At 40.9% G+C, this 23,540-nt stretch overlaps 1 protein-coding gene across 3 annotated transcripts in view; it reads left to right on the plus strand.

The window, feature by feature from the left end:
• The window catches only part of TTC8 (tetratricopeptide repeat domain 8), a 64,851-nt gene extending 49,811 nt beyond the window's left edge, over positions 1-15,040 (plus strand). For all 3 annotated transcript variants that reach the window (XM_050953288.1, XM_050953287.1, XM_050953286.1), the window contains 6 exons: positions 3,146-3,256; positions 5,506-5,645; positions 7,932-8,106; positions 9,273-9,395; positions 12,723-12,806; positions 14,369-15,040. In XM_050953288.1, the coding sequence (XP_050809245.1) occupies positions 3,146-3,256; positions 5,506-5,645; positions 7,932-8,106; positions 9,273-9,395; positions 12,723-12,806; positions 14,369-14,485 (750 nt within the window). In that variant the 3' untranslated portion in view covers positions 14,486-15,040. The remainder of the gene's footprint in view (positions 1-3,145; positions 3,257-5,505; positions 5,646-7,931; positions 8,107-9,272; positions 9,396-12,722; positions 12,807-14,368) is intronic.
• The last annotated feature ends 8,500 nt before the right edge of the window (positions 15,041-23,540 follow it).

Here is a 23,540-nt window from a genome sequence, read left to right on the forward strand (position 1 = left end):
TTCTAGACATTTTCCCAGACATTCAAGAAGAGCCAGGCCTGCTCCAGGAAACTTGCAGTCTGAGGACTTGTCCACACAGTTTGTGGCCAGAAATACTGTGTCAAAGCACACTACAGAACTTTTAGTACATGGTAGCAGGGTCCATACAGCCAGTTGGCGTGCAACAGCTTTATGCCCTGGTTTGCTTTGCACTAACTGACCATATAAACAAGCTCTCAGGGTATCTTTTATCTAGGAGCTTGAATAATAATAGCAATGAAGCCATGACTGCATGGGCTTTGCAAGCCTATTCTAGTGACTAGCCCATGCTGCCACGGCTTCACTACCATTGTTATTTGAGCGAGCTAGATTGAAGTTACTCAAATACGTCTACGTGTGCTGCAGTTATTCACTTGATTGCACTAAAGATGTTATGTAAGGCAGCATTTCTGCAGACTTTAGAAAGCTAACACACCACCCCCAAGAGAAGGAACCTATTTCCCCTCCTGCTTTTTCGATACAGCTATTAAAGGCTTCCCTAAACTAAGTGATTACTCAGTACATGCATAGCTTTTTATAGTATGAGGCTTCCTCTGTACTTCAGTAGTGAATTAGCATCTGGGTTAGCAGCAGTTCATATCAGAGAGCTATTGTTTCAGGCTCTCTGCAAAATCAGGTAGACATCAGTATCAGCTACATCCTAGTCACATTTTAATCACCATAACAATTAGAGATTTAATTAAAAAAAAACTTGAAAGTTGAGCTTTGTGAAAAACTAACAGTTTTCTGCACATCAATCTGACTAATCCTGAGACCTTCCTCCTTCACACTTTGAGAAACATTGGTTTAAGGCCAGAAGACAGAGGAAGGGGAATAAAAAATAGGAAACTGTTTTGTACAAGTCAAGAACTCCAAGGAGTCAAACTATTTCATGACTGCAGAGCTGGAAATGAGACATTTACACCAGAGAACTAGGAGGTTCCCAGCTCTCCAGAAAGGGCAACATTCAGAACTTGCTGTTAGCTCCAGAAGGACACAATATGTCAGACTTAAAAGTCATAGCATTCTTATCATTTGAAAAGCTATTTTTAGAGATTTTAAAAATTAATGTTATGCCCCTCAGGCTTGTGCAGTTTTACTTATAGTATAAGGAAAGCTGAGCTTTACAGGTGGATGGATACAAAATAATAACTATTTTAAAGACTCTCTCAGAAACAGTTCTAAAATGGTATGTAAGTTATGGGGTACATGCAGGGTGTGGTTTGTGTAAAGGGTTTATTGCACTTATTTGTGATGACTTGCATTCATGAGTTAGCCACATTGAGTAATATGATCATCCCAAACTCTTGCTAATTAAAAAGCTATACCCACTATCGGGTATTCTCTTATCTGTGTATCCTCTGCTGAAGCTCTTTAGAGAGAGATTTGATTGTAGAAAGCAGTTGATGGGAAATAGTAAAATAAATTGAAATGTTAATTAAAGAAAGGAAAATGATCATGACAGATAAAATAGAGATATTTCTTTCAAGTTTAAGGCTTAATGCAGATATTAAATCCATCTGAATCTGCTCTACAGATTATAAACTGAAATGTATAGTGAATGCTCTGAAGGCTGCTTTAGATACAACACGTGTGTGACATCCACAGATGGAATGTGCTAGGAATAGATTGTTGATGTCCCATTGCTTAAAATGTCTGCTTAATTGATACTGTCACTTGTGCAGTCAGGGTCTAGCAAGCAGAAGGAAAAAAAAGAAAAAGAAAAAAAAAGCAGCAGCTAGCGTCAATCTTCTTTATTCCTTCTCCACAGGAAGGAATTATTTTTTCTTAATATAGGAGATACTAGCAAATATCAGGCAAATTTTTTCCACTGATCCTACTGTTCTAATTCTAATTTTACCATGATCAGTATGAAACTGCAGTCCCTTACTTGAGAAATACTTGCTGTCAGTTAGATCATTAAAATTACCCCATTGTCACTTTTCAAAGAATGCTGCCGTGTGTGTGCAAAGCACCATATATCTGTTTATAAATAATTAAAGATTTGACCATAATAATTTTATCATTTGCATTCAGAATTCCCTGCATGGATCTCAAAAGCAGAAGAGCTGTATTGTGCTACTAACTGTGGTGGTTTCTTTAATTTGTAATGTTGATGCTTTACTCCTTTGGGTCACTTATTATATTAAATAACAACAAGGGCAGCTATTTTTCCATTGTTCGTATATTACAATCAAACACTTTAAATGTGTCTTGCTTTACTCTCAAGTATATATAGCTGAAACACTTTTCTACTGAAATATGAGTAATCAGCTTGGGGAATTGAATGGCATGAGTAATTCACATAGAATATGACTTTTTTTCTTCTCTGTAATGGATTCAGATGTGCTTCATTCCAGTAGTCTCAGAAAGATATACCATCTGAGTGCTGCTTAAATGGTCTTTGTGACATCAGTTGATGGTCTTTTTCCAATTATACTGTAGTCCTAACAGGGCAGGTCTCCACATCACTATTAGCACCGTACTGGTATTACCAGCACAGAAACTAAAGATCGACAGGCCATGCAGACTGAACTACCCTTTTGCCTATAAGGGATCATCTTGTCTAAATATGACTGGAGACATTTTGGCAGAGCAATATGAGGAAGCTTGCAAATATCACTGTCCGCGTTGTCATTTGGCCAGAGTAGAAGACTTTCCATGAATTCTAAAATACATTCTTCATTCAAATTCCTCTTGAGACTCACTTCTTCCATGAGGCTCAAAAATGTGACCACTATAATTTTTTAGATTAATATGTTTAAAATATTTAAGGTGACATCATCTTAATCTCCCAGTGCACATTAACTTTTTTTTGTTAGTTTTGTGAATTATAGGTCCAGGGACCTATGTTATAAGTAATAAATATAAATATAGAGACAGGAAATGTCTTGCTGTGGTTCTTGTACAGTTCCAGGCATATTTTTAGCACTTAAATAATTAAGACTGTCACATTTTTAGCATCACTGCAAAGATTTTCCCATTGATGCTCATATGACTATTTGAGATAATGGCTTCTGCATCAAAAGAAGATTATATCGCTTGCTGGAAGCACTTCTGTCGTCAAACAGCTGTCTGAGCATTAATATCAATATTTGACATTTATATACACTTTTTCTTTGCTCAGGTGTATTTTCGGTTGGATCAGCCTTTGACAGCTTTACATGTTTTCAAGCAAGGATTAGCTAGATTTCCTGGAGAAGTGACCCTTCTTTGTGGGATTGCCAGAATCTATGAGGTATGCATGTACTACACTACCCCTAATGCAAACAAGGTTATCTTCTTATGCAGGAAAAAGGACCAGAAGTTCAATATGCTTGTAAGGTCATCAAAAATTCACTTTATTTTTCAGCATTACTAATGTAAAACAGGTAATGTTACAGAAAATCTATCAAAATAAAGACAGCCTTGCAGACTTATTTGTTCAGCTGGTTAACAATACCAGACAGACCATGCTTTTCCTTATTCAAACACAAACAAATCCACATTAAATCAAGTGTTGCATTTGCAGATTGTCCATGTAGTTCTATGATTGGCTCATACATTTTTCATTGACCTAAAAGAGAAGAAAAGTGCTGGTGTCTCAAACGGCCTGTTAGTAGATTTAAACAGCAGGATAGTCTACAGAGCAGCGCTGCCTTCCTTAGTACTATTAAGTCATTGTGAATTAGTAAAGTTGAAATGTGTCATAGCTTAGGTGGTACTTGTTTTAAATATAACTACCATATACACTCATTCATAAGCCAAATATTTTTGATAAAAAAGTGATGCATCAAAGAGCGGGGGTCGGCTTATAAATGCGTCTACACCAAAATTTGATATTAAACTCCATGGAATCATTGAATTGAGTATGTAATATATTGTCATTTTGTTTACTTGGAGTGTCTGCAGGCATGGAGCCCCTCTGCTCCCTGTGGCCGTGGTTTGCCGTTCCCAGCCAATGAGGGTCCGTACCTGTGAGCGCTCCAGGTAAACAAAACATCCAGGTCCACTAGTGGCTTACCCTAACAGGCCAGGAGCCAACGTTTGCCAACCCCTGAAATATAGCGTCGTCTTATGAAAGGATCATACAGTTTTTGCTATTTTTACCTACCCATCTTGGGAGGTCGGCTTATAAACGAACAGGCTAATGAATGAGTATATATGGTACTAATATTTTAAAATAGAACAGTGGTTTCATTGTAGGCTGATAATCAGAGGTAGTTGCTTTTATTTTGCATTAAAGAAAATGCTGCCATTAAACAGAGAAGTATTGAGTTTTATATTGTTGTAGTTTGCCTTGTACACTGAAATGGCAATAAATCTATTTCAAAGTATAAAGAAGAAGCCATCCATTTTTGCCTAATATCCATTTTCAAGGTAAATGTTTTTGGGCTTTTTATAAAGAAAAATCTGTAATCCTTTTTCTGGTCTTCCTATCTGAATCTTTAAACACAGTTTGAGAAAGCGGTGTTTAAATAATTTGGCATATTATTCTGTAGACTATCCTTAACATTATACAACCTTTTTATGAATTTTTGTACTGCAGTCTGTTTTAGATATTTCTCTGCACCATTGTTATAAAAAGATGTTTGTTTCTGTACTGATGGGCCTTGGTGTGTCACATAACTACGGATTTATAACTTAAAGATTTGTACCTTCGCATACAGCCATTCAGCTCTCTTTGCACATGCCTGGAGGGACATGTGCACCAAACACCTTCATTGTCATTTTCTCCTTAGGCATTAGAAAAAGAGAAGGTCTGTCACTTTCCATCTGCTCCAGGTTTTTAAATGATCATACTATTATTAAAATTTAGTATGTTTCCGTGTTTGAGAAATGTAAATTTGCATAAGTTAATTTGCTAGAGTTTTATTGTGTGATAGAACAGGTTTTAATTTGACTGTTTTCAGTCAAATTGCTCAGAGTGATAGTATGAAACACTGTAGGATGTTTTATGAGCAATAGGGTAGAGGAACAAACTGCTCTCTAAACAAATAAAAACACTTTTTTAATGACCTCTACTTTTTGTACATTCACACATCTTCCACAGAAGGCGGTTTCTCTGGTGACAGTAACCCTTAAAGTACTTGGGACATAGGTCTAGTTGTTACAAAAAGCAAAAGTCTATCCTACTTCTCTATCCAAATACCATGCATCCAGATGTATTTTTAGATAAAATACGATCATTTTAATTGGCACATCCTACTGGAAACAAATGTACTAAATTATTCCATGATTCTAGTTTTTAGAGGCTTATACTTGGTGCTCATTTAATTTAGCATACTAGCTCAAGCAAAGCCAACGCATGTCAGTCTGCCTTCACTGGAAAGCACGCTCCCAGCTGCAGTGTAGGTATAGCCTTACGTTGCCAGCTCCTTCCCCAGGCCCTGTAAAGCACTGTGTAAGTTTATGGCACTTTATAAGTGTTTAATAAAATGATAAAAAGCAAGATTACTACAGTTTACAAAATATTTGTTCATTTGTTTTTCTATTTTTGATATGCAGGAAATGAATAACATCTCCTTAGCTGCAGAATACTACAGAGAAGTCTTAAAACAAGATAACACTCATGTGGAAGCCATTGCATGCATTGGCAGTAACCACTTTTATTCAGACCAACCTGAGATAGCTTTGCGGTTTTACAGGTGTGTGCAAGTAAGATTAATATTGAAGAGAAATATTTTGTAACATTGATAGTGCCAAAGAAAATGCAAGGGTGTAGGAATCAAAGGTGTCTAAGCAAATGGAGAAATATTGCCTACTATATCACCAACATACCTAGTCTAATATCTTCTATACCTATACTATGGTAATTACACTTAAGCACTTAATATGCAGGATGATTGTTAAAATAAAAGTGCTTTAAAATGGTTGAGTACCTGATAAATGAATGAAGAGGGGGCTTAAAAGGACCTTATTTTCAACTTCATTTTGCAGGAGGCACCCACCACCGTGAAGGATTAAGCATAGGCAGTGAGTTATATGGGCCCATGCTCCACCAATATATAGGAATGTGGGCCTGGCTTCATCAATGTTTAGGCTTACTGCACTGTGGCAGTGGGGGGCACGCTTCAGGGGACGTGAGGTCCAGGGTGGCCTGGCACCAGCATCACTGAATGACTCAATCCCAACCTGCCCTGCTCCACCCCACCAACTCCCAGCATCGCTTGGGGGAGGAGGCCAGAAGGAGGTGGTGTGGGGGCTTGGAGGAAGGGGGAAATGGGGCAGAACAGGGATGTGGGGTGGGCTCAGGCTGGGGCCAGGTCACTTGCTGCTGCTGGCACCAGGCCCCCTGCTAATTCCCCAGGCTGCCCTAGACCCCGCATCCCCCAGAAGCACCTCCCCCCGCCCCAAAAAACATTAAAACTGATAAGTTGAATGTCTTGTAGGGAACCTTGGGATATATGGCAAATACACTCATACTAAGGGCAAAGCAAAGACTTGTTTTAATAATAGCCAGTTAGTAAGGACAGAAAAGCCCCAAACCATATAAACAGCTGGAGTAATACAGCATTAGGGATATCTTTGGTGTCATTCTCTGCATATGGTTATATACTTATACCCTCCTTGGGGACCTAGCAGTGAGAGACAAAGGACCAGCCCTGCCTCCAGCATGCGAAATAAGTCCGATGGTCCCGGCTCTTCAGTGCCCAAAGATTGGTGGTAGATAATGAAGAGCTGAACGGTCAATGATGGAAAGCTAGCCCCCACTACCAAGTGGCTTGTCCTATTATAGGGCCTGGGCACTATCACAAATATTAATTCTGATGCTTAGCCTTCCATGTCCAAATCTAACTTTGTCACCCTCATAATATTGGGGTTCAGTTATCCTATAGGTAAACATATTAACATCATTTAACCAATTATCACATAGTCACCAATTGCTCAAGCAAGTTTGTAGTTAGACATCTGCCAATGATTCTGTCCTAAAATATCCAAGCCCAGTACCAGTTCAGTGTTCCTGTAGTTACCTGGTACTGTTATGTACCAACTCCCTCTATTGAGCAAGCTGTTCCCAGTTTCCTAAAATCTAGGGTAACGGTTGGGCCATTTTATCTATGCTATATCACAGGCCTACCATACTTCTGCTAACTTGCTTAAACCGGTGTCTTACAGGATACAGGCCTGTAGATTCCTTGTTACTTCTGAGTAAAATAAAAGGCTACGCTGGCTTTATGGACTACAGCATCTATGCTAGTTCTATGCCACCTGAAGATCTCCCTTTATTATGGTGATCCTCCTGTCATTGGCTATGCTGACTTTAGGTCCAGAATTTGCCTCTGCTCCCGTGCATAGCAGCTACATTCATTCTAAGATCTGGTCTTAAGTGTACTTTTCCCTCTAAATCTTATTAAATCAGAACTCTTTTATAAAACACACTTTTTTCAATTTTTGTTATATGCAGCATGTAATATGCCTACTATGTAAATCTGATTAAAGGTTAGATAAGATCTGATTTGACCTTTGCTGAAAGCCCAGGGTTGTGCCAAAATAACTTAAGTATAAAGAGTGATTATAAAAAGTGATAACAACAAGTTATAACTTTAAGGTTGGATGATGAGGGATATATCCAACTCTGAGTTGCACTAAAATCAAATGTAGTGGCACATCTGAAAAGCTAAAATATGAGAGTTTTCATTTAAACACACAGCATTTTGCATAGCACTGATTCTACACATAGAAATTGTCTGTGTCCATTGTCTCTGGCTTAGCCTTTCAACACATTTTTGCCGAACAGGATAGTCATTGCCCACGATTAACTGTGGTTTTTACTTTTTAAAATTCACATTTGCTTTGAACTCAATTTATTTTACTTCTTTCAGATCATATTATTGTTATCCTGTTGGGATGGAGGGAAGATTTCCAATTTAGAAGGAAATTCGTACTTGCAATATATTTAAACCTGATAAATTATCTTTCTCTTGAACTAGACGTCTCCTGCAGATGGGTGTTTATAACTGCCAGCTATTTAACAATCTGGGCCTCTGTTGCTTCTATGCCCAGCAGTATGATATGACACTGACCTCCCTGGAACGTGCACTTTCTTTGGCTGAAAATGAGGAGGAGGCAGCAGATGTTTGGTACAACTTGGGGCATGTGGCTGTGGTATGAAAAAAATAAAGTTTTTCTGAATAAATATGAGTGTACCGAATGAAAAAAAAAAGACAATAGTGCTGAAGCAAAAGGAATTAGTATGATAGACCCAAAGGCCTGTTGTGAAAAAATTTACGATATGGAAGTCTGATAGTACAGAATACAGCACAGCACACATTTAGTTGAGTTGAGGGTTTACTAACCGTTCAAAACAGGAAGAAACCCCAGGAGAGGAATACCTTTCATTCTTCCAGTTTGGCATGTTGTCACATCTTGCTGAAAGACTCTCCAACAGAACCTTGGCGGAACTTGTTCTGTTGCAAACCTATTAGACTAAGATACCAGAGTCAAAGTAGTTTCTCCTACAGCTGCTTCCCCTTAGACAGGAAGTGTTGGGTTGCTACATGCTATTGGATAACAATTTTTATGGCAATTGAACTAAAGTATCAGAATAGAATTAGACCCTAAAGTAGCACGTGTTGTGGCTGAGAAGGTAGGTGCATCTCTGTTTCAGCTTGCTTTTTAAAATAGAAATACAAATGGTAATTGTCCAGTAAAGATATTCAAGTTGTCTAATTTAATTTTCTATAATGTTAATAGAGTTCATTGTATAATCCTCTCATGTGGAGGAGAATATCACATTAATGCATAACCTAGTTTGTATTTCTCTTTAACTACTCTCCTGGAAGTAGACTTCTATACACCACTTAGCTTTCAACAGTGTTCTGTCTTAGTTCAATGGGAATGCTTCCATTGGCTTTACTGGAATTAGGATAAGACCCTTAATGCAGACATTTTGACACCCTCAGAAGTTTAAAAGCCATGATGCATGTATTTCTTAGTGTTTGGCAGTTTCAAGGTGACCTTGCATTGTATCAGTTTAAATCATGTAATTGAAACATTAGCAAATAGCCTCCTGTTCCAGACCAGAGATACTGATATTTGTACTAGAGTAAGAAGCCCCCATATGAGGAGAGGGGGGCAAAAGGCAATTGAGAAAAACTGGAATTGTGTGTAGAGTTTCTGTCAGTATATTTTTATTTAAAGTAACAAATTTTTATTTTACAATAGTACATCCAGATGAAAAAACATTCCTTTAAAACAAAAAGCACAACTAAGCAAGCTGAAATTTACTGTCAAACTTTTTGATGAGTGAAAAACTCTGTTGATATTTTTAGGGAATAGGTGACCTGAACTTGGCTTACCAGTGTTTCAAGCTGACCCTAGCCAATAATAATGACCATGCAGAAGCTTATAACAACTTGGCTGTGCTGGAGATACGAAGAGGTCACATTGAGCAGGTTGGTGCTAAACTCTAAAGCTATGTGAGATGCTTGCTTTGAACCTTCTGTGGTTAGCATCTTGATTTCAAGGAAATTTCAGTTAAGCGAGAAGCCAGCCAGATGGCTTGCTTGTCAGCAAAGCTTAACTCAGATGCATGTTTTGAGGTAGCCTCTGGATTTTCATAGCATGCACCACTAGACTCATGTCCTCATAAATCCTTGAGTGGCTGGTTGAAGACAAGCAATGTTTGCAATGCCTTCACAGCATCTGCTTTTGACAGTTCTGGCAAACTAGGGTTTTCCGAAGGTAAAATGGTAGCCCAGAAGTAAAAGAGGATAAAAATGCTATGGCCTGAATTAGAGCAAACAGTTTATCCCGTAGTCATTGCCTCAATATGCTGAACACCCTGTTGAAATATACTGCTTGACTGAGGTAGGTGAGAGAGTCCATTATCAGGTGCCAAGGGATTTCTTCTACAAAGAGGTGATGAAGAAATTGCTTCATTAAAATTATGGACAGCCAGTAGTATTTATTTATGCATTGTAATCAAAGGCTACCTTGAGATTTTTCTGAGTTAAGCGTTCATATTAGAATGTGACCATTGGCTTAAATAAATAATAATGTTTCATGCTAAGGCATTGGAAAATGATATAGAAAAATTACAATAGACAAGAATATGCCACTACCCTGGAAATAAAGGGAACCCTGAACATAACTGGATAACAGATTTTTTTTCACTTTCTACATGAGTGTTCATAATAAGGAAAAAAGGCAGTAACCATATTGGAGCAAGTTTTGTACAGGAACAGAATGCCTTCCTGTAAGGCTTTCTTTGCAATGCACCCTAAGTCAGTGAGAGCTTGGGGCAAATAGTTGCCCAACTTAGATATATGTGCAACATGCTATGGTACCCCGAAGTGTGGCTAAATATAGATGATGTGCATGTTGGAATAATCTCTATATTACAATAATTTGTAATACTTACCCTCCTTTGTCCTATGACTGCAGAGGCATTAACTGCCCTCTTCATCTTGAATGGTCTTGCAATGTATTAATGCCTTATGTTTAATCTGTTCTACATTGTATTTAGCTGTGACACTGATTACCTCTCTCAGACCTGAAGAAGAACTCTGTGTAACTTGAAAGCTTGTCTCTCTCAGCAATAGAATTTGGTCCAATTAAAAAAATATATACTACTTCACCCACCTTGTCTCTGTTAGAATAAACACACTTTACTACTTTTTCATGCAAATCACATGAAAGTCAAATCTACATTGGTTGGAAAGTCAATCAGAATAGGCCGTCAGTAAGAACTGAATCTTTTCATTTGAACAGCAGAACTGGTTTGGTTGATTTATATATTACATACACACACCAGAATAATATACAGTACTTATGTAAATCTGTTCCGAAGCAGCAAGTCATTTATAGAGCTAACTTTATACAAGTATCCTAGCAATCACCATGGTAACATTTAACATACCCTCATGCTGATCTTTGCTGTGACAGATGAAGTTCAGTTTTACTTTGTTTCCCATTCAGTCAACCTACATAAATTTATATCCCAGATGGAGCCTTAGTCCACTTATACTGAGAGAGGTGGGTACTGCTTATAATTAAGGCTGGATAAGCATTTCCAGCCTAATCCCCTGTTTTCAGTTGCTTGTAACTTTAATTTTCAAGTTGGCATTTTTCAGTTTAATACCTGTGTATAACATGCAGTACTATACATCCAGGCCAAACATTTTCCATTAATTTAGTTAATACTTTGTGTAAGAATAACAGTGAAGACTTGCTAACATACATAACCTATGGAAGTTTGCAGCTATTAAATACTTAACTGTTTAATCCCCGGAACTCTACCTAAAGAAAATTAATCCAATGTTGAAAAGAAAAAAGTACAGTATGTGTGCTGACAAAATTTAAATGAATAGCAATGATAAATTGCTCAGAACTATTAGGACCTTTATGAAAAATACATTATTTCAAGTATAAAAATAGAAGACTCAAATATATAAATTTATCTAGGATGGTAGAATAAATTAACAGTATTTGAGAAACAAGTTATTCCATAATTTGACTGTATTGTAATGCATACTCAGAAGCCCAGCTTGGGTGTTAAACCTTAATGGTAATAGCCTTTTTTTCCCAAAATAGCAGAAAACCTATTTTATGGAGATGATTGTTAGAGTACATTTTATTTGAAATGTCCACAAAGTTCTATTAAAAAATGGAAAATATTCACAAGAACTTACTTTTGTATTGCATTCATTTCATCCTCCATATATTAATTCAGTTTGTATATAATGTATGTGTACACACACGTTATTTTACACTAGTTTACTACTACAGTAACCTATCACTTAAAAGGATAACTTCTGATGGCTATTGAGCAGCCTATTCAATATTTAGTGGGATACTTTCAAACCTGACAACCTCAAAAATTCCAAGCAGTTTGTTTAAAAATGCACACACACCCAAACTTTTCATGCAAGTAAGGGTTTGTTGGTTTGTTTGTTTTTGAAATCAGCAGCTCTCAAAAAGTGTGAAAAACATCAGCTATTTGGGCTAAGCAAATCAGAATGCTGGATCATTTGAGAGTATGGATGTTTACATGCACCTCTCACCATCTTTCAGCTTTTCCTGTCCGATCTGTTCTTGTGAGCCTGCAGGGGACAGCGGGTGATGAGAATTCAGCTGTCCAGGCACTGCAGAGAGCAGAACTCTTGTCAGTTTCATTCCCTGGCCAGCTCACTGGAACAATGCTTCAGGGAAAATGCAGGGGGAATAGCATAATATCAGATACATGTTCATTTGTATTTCATCCAGCTCAGGATTCTAGAATTTTAGGGGAGCTAATAGTAAAGTAAGTGAAAAGAAAACCATAAAACTCCCAGTAAAAACAATACACACCGGGACATCTTAAACCTGAAAAATGTCATTTTCAAGAGATCATATTTTAGGTTTTCAAGGACACTTAATACTCCAGAGCATTAGGCAGTGTTTTAATAGACAGTAGCTCCAACTCCAGTAGAAATTTAGATCAGTTTCTCAAAGTTTCCCCTTTTTTTGAAGAATATGATCTATTTGGTATTTAGTACTAAATTGCCTATTTAAAGCTCCCACTCTGCCTTGTTAACACAGGCAAGATTCCCATTAATTTCAATGCTATTAAATTGTAATTATGCCTTTCTACAGTAGTGAATATTGCTCATGTGTATTTTAAGACTTATGGGACAATCCAAGATTATGTCCTCACAGAACAGATGACACATTTTCTCCTCATTCTCTCTCACCACCACCATTCACATGTTTCAGTACAGTCTTGTTTTTAATCTATGTAGGCAAGAGCATTGCTGCAGACTGCTTCATCTTTAGCACCTCATATGTATGAGCCCCATTTCAATTTTGCAGCACTCTCTGACCAGGTAATGTACTGTTTTCTTCTTCTGTCATCTGAAAGCTCAACAGGTTTTTGTTTGCATGTAACAAGTTTTCAGATACATGAATGAAAAAATGCAAAGTGTCTACCCTTTAGATTAAATATGTTTGTCTACACTGTAATGCACAGGGATTGGAATTCAAACACCACCAATCAAATTTCTTTTGAGAATGAAAGAGTCTACTTTGAAGACCTTTAGCTGTGTAGTGATTCCTTGGATTTGCATACATTTACTGAACTATAGAATTTTCACTTCATTTGTGGTCTGTATAGTTATTGGATCATTTCCTATATTAAGAAATCATAATAGGATGCTATTTCACTACTTAACAGTGAAAAGAATGTTAAAATTGTTTATGCCATATTTTTACCTGATACTGGCATATAATATTTTTCAACTTTAATGCCTTTGACTTCTGTCATAAGAGACACTTCAGTTATTGAACTGGTAATTTCTCTTTTGTTCACTTAGTTTGAAAGAAAAATGCAGAAGAGCTATCCCAATCTATGTTGAAAATAAGGGTGACATTTGTTACAGAGTATGTGTAGGAAACTAGTTTTGAATCAAGTGCTGTAGATAAGACGAGCTAACTTGAGAAAACTTTTTCTTAAACTCATGCCCATTATCTTTTACAATCTCATTGGTAATAAAGAGTAGCGTGTACAGGTCTTGAAATGTTTTGCAAGTACAAATTGCTCTTTGCCTCTGCCTTCACCTTGAAGAAGATTTAGATGCAAGTCTATGCTATGCGGGTACCCCACTAACACTAAAGAGCTGTGTGCATGCATCAAGGTGAGAATAACCCACTAATTAATTCTTAAACATACCCTCTCCATTGTAAAGCACAAGATTTAAAGTGTAAAAATGATTTGCCATACTTACTAGTGAAGGACTGTATCCTGGTCTCTACATGTGGCCTATATACATAGGCTGTGCACAGGGGAACTTTACAGGAGTTAGGGCAGACCAGCTGTGTATGCAGCCTGCTAATGTAACCCCTACACCCAATGTAATACCCTGGTATATAAGTAGTAACAGCATTTCTAGCCAGGATTCCAGCCCACCTATTCTCAAATCCTCCCTCTGAAGGTCTTTCTGATGAGGTCATCATAGTGCTGTGAGGGGGAGGGATAGCTCAGTGGTTTGAGCATTGGCCTGATTAAACCCAGGCTTATGAGTTCAATCCTTGAGGGGGCCACTTAGGGATCTGGGGCAAAAATCAGCACTTGCTCCTGCTAGCAAAGGCAGGGGGCTAGACTCAATGACCTTTCAAGGTCTCTTCCAGTTCTAGGAGATTGGTATATCTCCAACTATTATTATTTATTTTTATGGTTCACAGGATACATAGCAGTCTCCTGCAGCACCTTGTCCTTTTCTATCCAAAGCCCTCACTTGTACTAGAGATTTTAGGCATATATCAAGCTTATTTGTTCAGACTTGGGATCAGTTTACTTGGACACTTGTGGAGGAAGTGTCATGGCATCAGAAAGTGTGCTGCTCAGAGTACATGCAATAAATAGTGCAGTGTTTGTGTATGTGTCTTGCAGGTTGGAGATCTCCAGAGGAGTTTTATAGCTGCTCAGAAGTCAAAGGAAGCATTTCCAGGTCATGTTGATACACAACAGCTCATCAAACAGTTAAAACAGCACTTCGCCATGCTTTGATGCCATATTTCTGTCATGTAAAATAGTTCAAATGATTTTACAGAGATACTATAAAATACATTTTACAAAATAGAAGCTGAGAATTAAATAGGAACAAACCCTCCTTATTAAAAGGCCTGTGTTTGGTTTGGGTAGCAGGAAAAGTTTAAAAAATTCTGAACTGACTTGTAACATAATACACAAGACATTTCACTTTTTACATGTGGCTAGAACAACATTGTAATTATTTCTGAGTAAAGAATAAGATATTGCAACTCTGATAATAGTGTTAGACAATTATCCATTTAATATTCAGAAAGCATTTTAAAGGATTTTTTCCTGACTTTTTGGCAAGTTTTTAATGTTCTTCTTTGACAGTGCAGCATTGAGGCAAAAAGGTTTCACGTCTATCTTTCAAGCATGGCTTTTGATACTGTACATTCTTACTGATTAGTTTGTGTATTAAGTTCTTAGGAGTACAGTTTATGAATAAATTCCTTGTTATATGAAGCAAAACTATTATGTATTTTCCTTTATATTCTGTTGATATAAAATAAATTGTTTTATTTGTTTCCATTGTTGTATTATTACTATTGCTTCCAGTTTCTCTTATACTTATTTTCAAGAAAGAAAGGATTTTGAGAAATCCAGTAGAATTGGCATTAATAGCATAATATGCATGATTCTGTCTCAATAACAGAACAAAGTCCAAGGATTAGGTCCATAGTAATATATTCAGAGGACAGATTCTTGAGTATCAGATTCACAAGGAGGACTGTAGCGGGGTGAGCACCCACTCCGGCCCTGAAGGGGTTGAAAAAACCCTGCAGAGGGCTGGGGCTGGGTAAGGTAAAACCCTGGCTGATTGGGAGAAGTGGCTGCGGCTGGGGCCATGCCCCAAACTGAGCAGCGGGGTCTTATAAGAAGGTCAGGGAAGCCAGAAGAAACAGTCACACTCTCTGAATGGAGAGAGTGACAGGCCTGGCTGCTGGGGAACTCACCCAGGGGACTTAGAGTGAGGCAGGGCTTGGGAATGGCCTTAGGAGCTGGGAAGCCGTAGGTCAGCAACTCCCCAGGCTGCAGGGCCTAGTTCTAGGCCCAGCTAGGTATTGGGCTTGCAGAAGGGCGGCCTGGGAGTGGGTAAAGGCAGCCAGTCCAGATCCCTTTGCCTTTGATGAGTGGCTGATACTGCAGTCTGCCCCAGTGAATGGGGGCTAGATGGAGACTGGGCAGTAGGCAAAGTGGGGATAGTGAGTTGGGGGTTCCTCAGGGAGGGGAGACCCAGATTCAGGGGGGGACTGCCAGGAGGCAGCACCCCAGTTAAAAGGGCACTGGGGTCCAGGGAGAGACATGTGGGGGCCAAGAGTACAGGTGGATCACCAGCCTGCAGAGGGCACTCCTGGCTGGAAGTGAGCTAATTCCCAGGGACAACCAAAAGGAGGCGCCACAGGGGTGAGTCTGCATGTCTACAAGGACATAGGTGCCTAATTTCTATTTTAGGGACCTAATCCAACATTTAGGTGCCACTGGCCATCACAAACTCCCTAACCCTGTAGGTGTCCATAGTCCCTAGGCACCTAAGTTTCCACTGTTAAAGTCTCCAAAGCGCCAAACAGTGCACAGTAGCCTCAAATCCTGACACCATCCTGCAGCTCAGCATCTAACTTGCACCCAAATCCCAGTGTGATTCTTAGCCCTGGTCTACACTATGAGTTTAGGTTGAATTTAGCAGCGTTAGATCAATTTAACCTGCACCTGTCCACATGATGAAGCCATTTTTGTCAACTTAAAGGGCTCTTAAAATCGATTTCTGTACTCCTCCCTGACAAGGGGATTAGCGCTGAAATCAACATTGCTGAGTCGAATTTGAGGTAGTGTGGACGCAATTCGACAGTATTGGCATCCGGGAGCTATCCCAGAGTGCTCCATTGTGACTGCTCTGGACAGCACTTTCAACTCAGATGCACTAGCCAGGTATACAGCAAAAGCCCCTGGAACTTTCGAATTTAATTTTCTGTTTGGCCAGCTTGGCGAGCTCATCAGCACAGGTGACCATGCACTCCCAGAACTGCAAAAGAGCTCCAGCATGGACCAAATGGGAGGTACTGGATCTGATTGCTGTTTGGGGAGACGAATCTGTGCTATCAGAATTCTGTTCCAAAAGACGAAATGCCAAAATATTTGAAAAAAATCTCCAAGGGCATGGTGGACAGAGGCTACAACAGGAACCCGCAGCAGTGCTGTGTGAAAATTAAGGAGCTCAGGCAAGCCTACCAAAAAAAGAGGCAAATGGCCGCTCCAGGTCAGAGCCCCAGACATGCCACTACCCCACCCCTGTCCGTGGACACCTGCAAGTGGGGAGTCTCATGCAACAGGGATGAGGATTTGGGGGATGAGGAAGATGAGGAGGATGAGGATAGTGCACAGCACACATGCTGAGAAACCATTCTCCCTGGCAGCCAGGAACTGTTTATCACACTGGACCCAATACCCTCCCAACCCTCTCAAGGTGGACTCACGGACCATGAAGGCAGAGAAGGCACCTCTGGTAAGTGTACCTTTGTAAATACAGTGCATGGTTTAAAAGCAAGTGTGTTTTTAATGATTAATTTGCCCAGAAGACTTGGGATGCATTTATGACCAGTACAGCCCCTCCTTTTAAATGGCCAACCCAGCGATGCTTGGTATGGGAAAGGAAGGCGCTGTTGTTTGAAACCATTCCCACAGATTATGAAGGTTGAAGAAGCTGAAAGACTGTGGATTACCATGGCTGCCTGTAAGCCGAATTCTGTTGCCCGGCCCTGCGTGTGTGATCTCTCTCACCAAACCGGCGGGCCCTCAATATAAGAGGCAAAATGTGACCTTGTACCGAAAGCACATGTACTATGTAATATTGGCAGCTTGGTTCACTGTGAAAGAGTCTACCCATTAGTATTTAAAAAGACAGTTTAGAGAACACGCTCCCTTTTTCCTTCCTGCAGCTGCAAATGTTTCAACACTACCCCATCATCTCCGTCCCAGAGGCTAGTGCAGATAAGGCGGCAAAAAAAAAACCCCACGCATTCACAATGAAATGTTCTCTGAACTCATGCAGTCCTCCCACACTGAAAGAGCTTAGCAGAATGCATGGAGGCAAACAATGTCAGAGTCCAGGAAAGCAGAAAATGAATGTGAGGGCAGGAGGAATGAACGAGAAGAGAGGTGGCAGGAGCAAGAAAAGAGGTGGCAGGATGCAATGCTGAGGCTACTGGGGGATCAAATTGATATGCTCCAGTATCTGGTGGACCTGCAGGAAAGGCAGCGGGAGCACAGACCACTGCTGCTTCCCTTGTGTAACCGTCCGCCCTCCTCCCCAAGTTCCATAGCCTCCTCACCCAGACGCCCAAGAATGTCGGGGGAGAGCACTCTGAGCACCCAACCACTTCACCCCAGAGGACTGCCCAAGCAACAGAAGGCTGGCATTCAATAAGTTTTGAAGTGCACTATGACCTTGTCCTTCCCTCATCCACCACACCACCCGGTGCGTCCCTCCTCCCCCACCCCTCCCGGGCTACCTTGGCAGTTTTCTCCCTATTTGTGTGATGAATAAAGAAAGAATGCATGATTTTGAAACAGTAATGACTTTATTGCCTCTGCAAGCAGTGATCAAAGGCGGGAGAGTGGTTGGCTTACAGGGAAGTAGAGTGAACCAAGGAGGCGGGTTTTCATCAATGAGAAAAACAGAACTATCACACTGTAGCCTGGCTAGTCATGAAACTGGTTTTCAAGGCTTCTCTGATGCGCAGGGTGCCCCTGCTGTGCTCTTCTAATTGCCCTGGTGTCTGGCTGCGCATAGTCAGCAGCCAAGCGATTTGCCTCAGCCTCCCACCCCGCCATAAACATCTCTCCCTTACTCTCTCAGATGTGGAGCACACAGCAAGCGGCAATAACAATCAGAATATTGGTTTTGCTGAGGTCTAACCATGTCAGTAACCTGTGCCGGCGCACTTTTAAACATCCAAATGCTCATTCTACCACCATTCTGGCCTTGCTTAGCCTATGGTTCATCAGCTGCTTACTACTGTCCAGAGCATTAAGGGGTAGGCTGTGTCCCCAAGGATAACTATAGGCATTTCAACATCCCTAACGGTGATTTTTTGGTCTAGGAAGTAAGTCCCTTCTTGCAGCTGTTCAAACGGACCAGAGTTCCTGAAGATGCAAGCATCATGTACCTTTCCCGGCCATCTCACATTGATGTCGGTGAAACGTCCCTTGTGGTCCACCAGTGCTTGCAGCACCATTGAAAAGTACCCCTTGTGGTTTACGTACTGGCTGCCAAGGTGGTCCGATCCCAAGATAGACAGAACGCATATCCCTATCGCCCCTCCACAATTAGGGAATCTCACTGCAGCACAGCCATCCACTATGATCTGTGCGTTTCCCAGAGTCACTACCCTTGATAGCAGCAGCTCAGCGATTGCATTGGCTACTTGGATCACAGCAGCCCCCACAGCAGATTTACCCACTCCAAATTGATTCCCGACTGACCGGTAGCTGTCTGGCATTGCAAGCTTCCAGAGGGCTATCACCACTCGCTTCTCAACTGTGAGGGCTGCTCTCATCTTGGTATTCTTGCACTTCAGGGCAGAGGAAAGCAAGTCAAAGTTCCATAAAAGTCCCCTTACGCATGCAAAAGTTTTGCAGCCACTGGGAGTCATCCCAGACCTGAAACATTATGTGGTCCCACCAGTCTGTGGTCATTTTCCGGGGCCAGAATCAGCATTCCATTACATGAACCTGCCCCATTACCACCATGATGTCCAAATTGCCTGGGCCCGTGCTTTGAGAGAAGTCTGTGTCCATATCCTCATCACTATCATGATCACGCTGTTGTTGCCTCATTTTGCAGGTTCTGGTTCTGCACATAACTGCAGGATAATGCACGAGTTGTTTACAATGCTCACAACAGCAGTGGTGAGCTGAGCGGGTTCCATGCTTGCTGTGGTATGGCATCTGCAGGAGACCAGAGTTGCAGCAGAAGTGGCAGATGATGACAGATGCCACAAGAATAGATATTTATACAGAACAACGAGAAGACCTGCAAGGTGGATTCATGGCACCAGGAGAGCAGAGTTGTAGTGGAAGTGGTGGTGAATGACAGTTAGCACCGCGCACATTTCCCTGAGGAAGAAAACATGTTCCCAGGAGCCCATGACAAACAACATGGAGAAATTCGCTATCAAGACATGAGCAGAAGAGCAGAGTTGCAGCGGAAGTGGTGGTTGGACGATGACGATTAGCAGTCCTACTGCACCGTCTGCTGAAAGCAGTATGGCATCTGCACAGAAAAAAGGCATGAAACGATAGTTTGCCTTTGCTTTCATGGTACCCAAAACCCCCTGCAACAATTTTTTTGTCCCATCAGGCATTGGGAGCTCAACTCAGAATTCCAATGGGCAGCGGAGACTGTGGGAACTCTGGGATAGCTACCCACAGTGCAACGCTCCGGAAGTCAACGCTAGCCACAGTACTGTGGACACACACCGCTGACTTAATGCACTTAGTAGGGGGACACAATCGGCTGTATAAAATCACTTCCTAAAAATCAACTTCTATAAATTCGACCTAATTTCATAGTGTAGACGTACCCTCAGACTAGATATGGCCTCTGCCTATTGCCTTTGGGCCTGGTCTAGTAAGTACGCACAGAGCACACCTAAACCCACACAAAAAGGATGTTTTGAAGCTGATCCACTCTGTATACAGTGGGTCAGAGAGAAAGAAAGAATGACTACAGCCTAGTGATTAGGACACTAACTGGGAGGAGGAAGACCCAAATTCTAGTACCTCTGCTCAAATGCATATTTAATTATTTACAGACAGTGAGGACCAGTTTCAACAGGAGAGATTTAGAAAGACCTGCCCCAGAATACCCCATAGCCCAGTGAATAGGGCACTCTCCTAGGGTGACCAGACGTCCCAATAAAATTGGGACTGTCCAGATCCCGCATCCCTACCAGAGTACGGTTGGGATGCTATTTGTCCTGATATTTTGTTTCCTGGTCTTCTGCAGCAATTCAGCAGAGAGTCCTTCAGTCACGGACGGTCTTCAGCGGTATTTTGGTGGCAGGTAATAAACCTTACTGCCAAAGACAGAAGCACCTGCCGCTGAAATACCGCCGAAGAGCGTCCATGACTGAAGGGCTTTCTACCGAATTGCCGCCAAACTCCTGGACGGGTGAGTGTAAAAAAAAAAAAAACAAATTAAAAAAAAAAACACACCCCCTGCAGTGGTCCCGATATTTTCCCCCTAACATCTGGTCACCCTACACTCTCCTGGCCAAGGGGAAACCTTCTTCTTTACCTCTGGCAGAGTGGGGAAATGGAACCCATATCTCCCACCTGGGTGAGTGTCCTTACCACGGAGCTAAAAATAATGATACCATCTCCTCCTCAGTTTTTCCCTGAGAAAGGGCTGACCTGGCTTCAGTGCCTAACTCCAGAAGAGTGTTCGCACCTGTGAATACAAAGTGGAGATAAGCACCTAACTCCCTTTGCAGGGGGACTTAAGCCACTCCCCTCTCCTCTGCATCTCCTATTGGCTAGCCTAGGCAGGCTGGCTTTTGTGAATCTCATTATTAGGCACCTCTCTCTCCCTACGTATTGTATGGAGAGCTGGGGTGCCCAACTCAGGGTCATGAATAATTTTGGTGACAGGGCCCCTAAAAGTTAGATGCTGAGTGTTGCAGCACCTAGACCCTCTTGCGAATTCCACTCAGTGTTTAACAATGCCACCTTAATTAGGGTGGCTAGAATCTGCCACTATTTTTTTTTTTAAATCACATGCAGATTTCCCCCGACCCCATATAGCTCAATTGGGAGTTTTGATTTAAGAGGGAGAATCTGACCTACATTATTTCAGTTTCCCAGCTTTTTCAGAAAGATTGATATGGCAAAACCTTAGTTTGTTTAAAAAAGCCTTACAGAAAACTCTTCATGAGTCCCTGCTCCCCACCCAAACCTCTCAGTTTGTTTCCATCACTCAGAAAACAGCACTTCGGAAGTAACTAGCAGCTCACTATTGCCATGGAACTTAAGCCCACCAAACAGCTTATTTTGATTCTGGTTGTGATGCTGGAAGCCCAGGTGCTGTCTCATGCCTAGGTCCCCATACCTCAATGGGACACTGAAATACATAGCTGAAATCAGTTTGGCTCACCTGTGTTGTTAAAATAGGTGTTAGAATTACAAGGATCTGTTTGAGTTGCTGCATGCATTAATCTCACCAATAACCTCTGCATCCCATATTGTAAGGTAATATTTGAACGATTGTGTTGTAAGCCTTTGACTGTAAATCATCAGAAAGTAGAGGCACATTAACTGGTCCAAAGTGCTGATCTGTAACAAAAGGTGTCACAAAAGGGTCATCGACCCCAGATGGTCTTTTGTTTTCTGTGGTCCCACAATAGTCTTTTGTTATTTTGCCTTCTCCACCATAGAGAGGAATCATGCAAGTGGATTCCGCCCGTCAGCTGAATTTGCAGCTCAGAGCACAAGGAAGGAGAGGGATAACAACCCCTAGCAAGAAGGAACAGTATCTCTATGCTGCTTGGACTCGGGGGGGGTGAGAGGGACATGTTTACTAAGCATAAGCAAGAGATCCCCAGTACTTAGTCTGGGTTTGCCCTAAAGGACATATAGGGCTTGCTTATTATAGAAGCTTCTATTACTTTTTGAAACTTAAGATTGTACCTCATTTGTGCACGTGTTTACCTGCTTTAATCTTGTAAGTAACTTTTGCTTCCTTTTCCAACTTAATAAATCTTTCTATACTTTATTATAAAATTGACTACAAGCATTGTCTTTGGTGAGAGAGCTAAAGTGCAATTCACATGGGGTAAGTGACTGAGTTTGGGACTGGGAGCAGTCATACTGTCTGGAGTGGCTCATGACTGTGAGTGCTTCCCACAGGGCAGACTGTCAAAAGCAGAGCACACACCCCAAACTGGTGGTATGTTCTATAATTAGATTTCACTAAATGAGTAACAAATGTGAATGCCTAAAGTATTACAATAGTCTTATAATGAAGTCAGACATTCCCCTTAGGCACTCCAGTCTATCTTGCCATCCAGGCAAGCTGAACTATGTGATATAGTCACTTAAAAAATAATGTCCAGGTTACACCCAGTCCCAAGAGACCAGTCATTCACCAAGCTCAATTTGCATCATAAATCCCACAAAGACAACACGGATATCCAATTCTGTAGTAAACTAACTAAAGATTTATTAGCTAGGAAAGAGAAATGAGAGTTATTGAGAGATTAAAAGGTGTACACATACACACAGGTGAATCAGTCTATAATTCCCAATGGTCACAGAAATGTCGTAATCTGCCAGTTTCCCAAAACTCTCTCAGGGCTACTCAGAATAACTCTGGGGATCTCAGTCTTCTCATTCAGCTATTCTGCTCTGTTAGAATCCAGACAGTCCAGAGATGAGGACCTTTTCCTTGTGTCCACACTTATTGCTGCTTCTTACAGAAAACAAGCTGACAGGTTCACTACCCACGTGGTCTCTTTGATGGTGGCGGGGCGGGGGCAGAGAAGAGACTGCGTTTAGAGTCTGATCATAACACACAATGAACACTTGCCTTCAAATGTGAAGGCATTAGCACTTTCCTGTTAAAGTTCTTCATTTGCATTGTACAAGGTTTCTTTCATTTGATAGGTTATTTTGTTACAGAGGTATATACAATTTAAATGTTTGCTATTATGTTCTAACAGGATACAGATAAGTGCAAACAATGCATGCAGCATCCCATTAGTTTTCATGAAGTTTAAACACCAAGTACATTTTTATATATTTAACAATCCCTTTGATCTATACTAATACACAAGTGAATTGGCCTGGCTTCCAGCTGTGAGTTTGTCAATTCTCACTTGACATCTAGACTTTGACCAGAGCTGGCACTTGGTTTACCAGTGCCACAGGAGTAAGCTGAATATTGCTGTGATTCTGGTGTAAGGGAGCATCTGTCATAAAGGTATGCTCCCGGGGGTGGTGAGATAGATCGGAGTACTCAAGGGGACTCTCTGCG

Source organism: Gopherus flavomarginatus, chromosome 5, assembly GCF_025201925.1.
Source record: "Gopherus flavomarginatus isolate rGopFla2 chromosome 5, rGopFla2.mat.asm, whole genome shotgun sequence".
Taxonomy (NCBI): domain Eukaryota; kingdom Metazoa; phylum Chordata; order Testudines; family Testudinidae; genus Gopherus; species Gopherus flavomarginatus.